The sequence below is a fragment of the Azolla caroliniana genome, unplaced genomic scaffold, assembly GCF_043228905.1.
Source record: "Azolla caroliniana isolate FFs.n. ecotype wild unplaced genomic scaffold, voAzoCaro1.0.p SCAF_21, whole genome shotgun sequence".
Taxonomy (NCBI): Eukaryota; Viridiplantae; Streptophyta; class Polypodiopsida; order Salviniales; family Salviniaceae; genus Azolla; species Azolla caroliniana.
In genome coordinates, this window is record NW_028230456.1 from 973,702 (window position 1) to 978,299 (window position 4,598).

The 4,598-nt window shown below is 38.1% G+C and overlaps 1 protein-coding gene across 2 annotated transcripts; it reads left to right on the forward strand.

Annotated features, from left to right (window-relative positions):
* Positions 1-810: 810 nt before the first annotated feature.
* On the forward strand, positions 811-4,151 carry XRCC2 (homolog of X-ray repair cross complementing 2 (XRCC2)). Of its 2 annotated transcripts, none has more exons than XM_087336742.1 (11): positions 811-1,054; positions 1,593-1,736; positions 1,806-1,933; positions 2,077-2,144; positions 2,268-2,327; positions 2,423-2,539; positions 2,787-2,916; positions 3,009-3,054; positions 3,477-3,571; positions 3,659-3,783; positions 3,916-4,151. In XM_087336742.1, exons 1-10 carry the CDS (start codon positions 829-831, stop codon positions 3,683-3,685), a joined length of 1,041 nt encoding a protein of 346 aa, XP_087192868.1. In that variant the 5' UTR covers positions 811-828; the 3' UTR covers positions 3,686-3,783; positions 3,916-4,151. The 2 variants fall into 2 exon arrangements, with proteins under 2 accessions (XP_087192868.1, XP_087192869.1); XM_087336743.1 differs by having other exon boundaries at positions 3,659-3,778; positions 3,913-4,151.
* Positions 4,152-4,598: the final 447 nt, after the last annotated feature.

Sequence of the window (4,598 nt, forward strand, 5' to 3'; positions counted from 1 at the left end):
AATCCACGTTGTGTGGGTTATGTGGAGGGTGATAAAGGAATGTTATGAATGAAAGATACTTTTAACATTACACAAATAGATCCTGAAGTCATTCTTTATGTATACATATATAAGCTCTATATGGATGATACAAGCATCTACTAGTCCAGTAAAGACACCATTGGTTAACATTGTAACTTCCCTTTTAGACTTCAAGTTTCGCAATACACCAACTTTGTTACCTTTAAATCTACAAAGCTAATATGCTCGCCTCCTTCCATCTTTGCTAGTTGAAATCCTAGTCATTAACAACAGAAAGAAGTGAGATGTTTGTTGGGCAAGGCTTCTACCAAAATGTTCGCCAACAGTGACATTGGTCACAGTTTGGCAAAAGAAAGAAGAAAACAAGGCGGACAAGGAACAACATGTTCAACTTTGAATGAGGTTTGCACAATGTAGTTCAACAGTGTCTTTTCATTGCAACAAACATTTCGAGCACACGAAAGCAGTAATCGAGAAAGGTAGGATTAAGAGGGTGGCATGAGGGGAACACAAAATTATTATGCCTCTCTCTAGTGGCCATTGCGTTTTTCCCGGGCCCAAGAAGAACGTGATTAATAGATATCCCAGATATGGTAGGGAGTCCACATTTATGCTATTGGCCGATGGCGAGTGTTAACTCATGTGTTTCGAGAGGCCCGCAAGGAAGGGTTAATGATTGTTGTGTTCAAAGGAAGGAAGGAAGCCCTTTGTGAAAAATCAGAAGGGACATATTTGTGATTTATTAGGAATTGTGGGCTAACTATGTAATTATGCGAAATATATACACAGGAAACCTGCAGAGGAACCATGGCCAGCTCGATCGAGCTTCTGTCGATGCCCATGAAGAGGAGCGTGATGGAATGGCTGGATGTGCAGGAAACAGCGAGAAGCCTTCTGTCCAGAACACTCTCTCGGCGTATACCCACCTTCACTTCCGTACCTCCTCTACATCACGTGCCCCTTCACGCAGGTCACGTGCTAGAGATCGTGGGCCCCTCTGGCTCTGCCAAATCGGAAGTGCTCCTCCAGGCCAGTTGATGATTTCTTTATCTTTATGTGCATGTAGGGATGGTAAAGTACTGTTTTGACGAGATTGTCTAAACCCTAAACCCAAGACGTAAACCCTTACCGTATAACAATGATATACAAGCCCCTGGTTCTAACCGTAACCATTTCCCTGAACCCGTAACTGTAGACTCAACACTACTAGAGCAAGGAAAAAGATTAAAGAGATAGAAAAGGAGAAGAAAAAAGGATGAGAAAAGATATGGATATCTCTCAACCAAATGCATTATGGTCAACCTATTTGCGACACATATTGGGACTTTTAGGTTTTATCAGAAGATATAGAGCAGCATATCTATGCCCTTTTTATTGAACACTTCGAATCTGAAGGCAGATGTAATGATCACTGACCAACCGAAGACGATATTGTAATAAATTTTTGTAGGTTTCACTCAAAGACAGAAAAGGCTAAACTAAAATTGGTTGATCCTTTGAATTCCAGTATGCTCTTTTCTACACATATGCATCTGATTGAAATGTTCTAGAGGCTTTGATTTGACAGGCAGCGATAACATGTATTCTCCCTAAGCAAGTGAATGAGATTTCATATGGTGGCTCAGAGGGTGTGGTAATGATGCTTGACTTGGATTGTCGATTTGACATACACCGTTTGGTCGGTGTACTGCAACTCAGAATACATGAAGCACTTGGTATGTACCTGATTGTGCTGAGTTTTGTTTCTGTTGATTTTATGACTCGAGTAAGAACTCTTTCTGCAGTTCAACAAGGAACAATGTGTGAATTGGAATGCTCTTCTAAAGAAACGGGTGATGTATTAAGGAGCTGCCTTAAGCGCTTCATTTACATGCGTTGCTATAATACTCATGATTTCTTGGTGGCTTTAAAGGTAGATGGATTATATGTTCTAAACAGGTTGTTTTAAAGATTGAGGATTTCCCTGTGTCCTTTACATGGAAGCATTCTCCTGTTGTGGGATACAGAAATAAGACTGATTTTTATGTTGTTTTTATACGTTCTTATGAATTACAGACTCTACATGTGAAGATTAAAAAACTCAGTGAGAGTGGTTCTCAACCACACCTACTTATGATTGATAGGTATGTGATGGGCACGATGATATATAGGTTTGTACTGAACATTCAGATATGTGTGTTTATGTGTATGTCTTCATAGTGCTTGGATTTCATTTTGATTTGGATTATATATAATTCATGTGGCAGTATCAATGCTTTCTATTGGATTGAACGTGCTGTTTCTTCTGCAAGCTCTGCATCTGGGAGGTTATCATTAATTCCTCTTAATAAGATGATTCGTCGATGATGAAAGATAACATCTTTATCTCATAGGATGCTTTTTTGTGATATACAACAAACAGGAAGGCTTTCAGATTACAAGTCATTTCAGAAGCCGTTGTTCACGAACTGAGTCAAGTCCTGCAAACATACCCAGTGCTCATCCTTACAACTAAGTCTCTGATTCATGCAGGTGAAAGGTACAAGCCTAGAGGGATCTTAGGATCTGATGGACAATAGTATCCTTGATTCCATTATTCTTGTTTAACTAAGGATAATGGAATCCTCGATCACATTATTCTTGTTTAAATATAAGGAAATAGTATATGCATACACATACTATTAAACATAAAATCGAAAACAAAGCAAACTGTTACTGCTCTTAGTTTTTTCTTTATAAAACATATTGTGTTATTATAACGGATATTCTTATTACATGGAATACAGAACACATTCTGATAGGATGAAAGGTTTCCACAACCAAGAAAGAGAGCAAAAGCTTGGGAAAATGTCCAACCAGACTTCATCAAAACCAGCAGGTTCTCTGCATACAGATTTTATGCCAGCAGTATGGCAGGTGAACTGAAACTTTTTTACTTCAGCATCTAAAGGAAAAAAGAAAGCTCTTTCTGATCATATCACTAAGAAGGAGGGTTGTTATTGGGGCAGGGTTTTGTGACTCATCGGCTTCTGCTCCAAGGCCCGTTTCAACCAGGTTTACAAAACTTTAATTTAAGGAATATATAAATTAGTCGGTGTTTTTGTTTTCACACAACACCTTGTTTTGAGCTACGATGTTAGATATTTTTATATACAATGCAAAACTGCCCACAATGCATGTAATATGAAGTTTACCTTGAGACTCTAGATGAGGTATGGACATATTCTGAAGGTGCCCATGCATGAGACTTGCTAAACTGCTATGATACATCTCTTGTGCCACCAATACAGCCTTTGTACATCTCTTGTGCTACCAATACTACTTGTGAGGGCATGAGCATTTTGTGATTGCCATATCTTATGGATTAGGTTCCTTGTTAATTGGATTTTTACAACAGTAAATATTCCTTATGTCCTAAAGTATTGCATTTCTCTGATACCAACTGGGTTTGTTTTCCAACCTGAACTTTTCATCAGAATCAACTCATATGTTGAAAGACAACCTTCCCTTCTTCAGTGCTGAATGGGAGAAACCTTGCATCCAGCAGGTGGACAAATTCATTGTCCAGAATGTGAGTATATCTTGTCTACTCCCGAGTTTGTTTTATCATTTATGTGGGGCCATTATGTGAAATGTTCTCGTGTATCTGGCACCGCAGGATAGAATCAGAGTCATATATGGATAAGAGATCCTTCAGGAGCTGAATATCACCTCAGGTTCATGTTTTCCATAACCAGGTCTCATTAGAAAGGATCAATTCTCAGGTCATTGGGGAACTCTAAGGTAAGGTAGAGTTTTTGTATATATCAAATTTCCTTAGTGAACCTGCCTAATGTATTGTATGTCATTTGGGAAATTGCATTATGTGTGCTTCATTCATCCTGCTGATGTTCTGCTTCCTGCATTGATGACCAGTCTTCAACTCGAACCACAAATCTCTGTAGATTCATCCTTTGATGATTCTCTATTTGACCATGGAGAATATTCTGAGCTGAATGGTCTTTTTGGTTGATCTAACAATGTTGCCTAAATGCCGGGGGATCTTTATTCTTACATAAAATCCTGGGTTTTTCCATGGATGCTTCTTTGTATACAACAATATGTGTATGGTCTCTAATGGAATTCATGCAGCCTTCAAGTTAATAAAATTAAAACAATCTCTTAACATCTAGGACTTTTTACTATATTTTAATGGGTTTTGCAGCAGATCGTGACTCATGAATTGATAGCATTAACATTCTTGGAAGGCTAGACATGGGAACACTAGTTGAAGCATATGGTCATTGTCAGATGTTTGAACCTTTAGTTATGTGCTAGGGGAAATCAGGTTGCTTGCAATTCGTCTGTTAATGTTTGAGAGTTATAGACTTTGTTAAAAAAACTTTAGGAGCTTAAATCATATATGGCCATTCAATGCATACGTTTATATGTCTATATTCGACAAGAGTTTGCAGTTATTTTTGGGAACCTACCACTCAATTTGCTTATCAATATGGAGAGAAGTATAGAAAATAAATCGTGTGGTTAAATAGTTATTATCAATTTAAATGCCATTCATTCATGATGCATTTGGAGGACTCTTTCCTCATTACGGAATT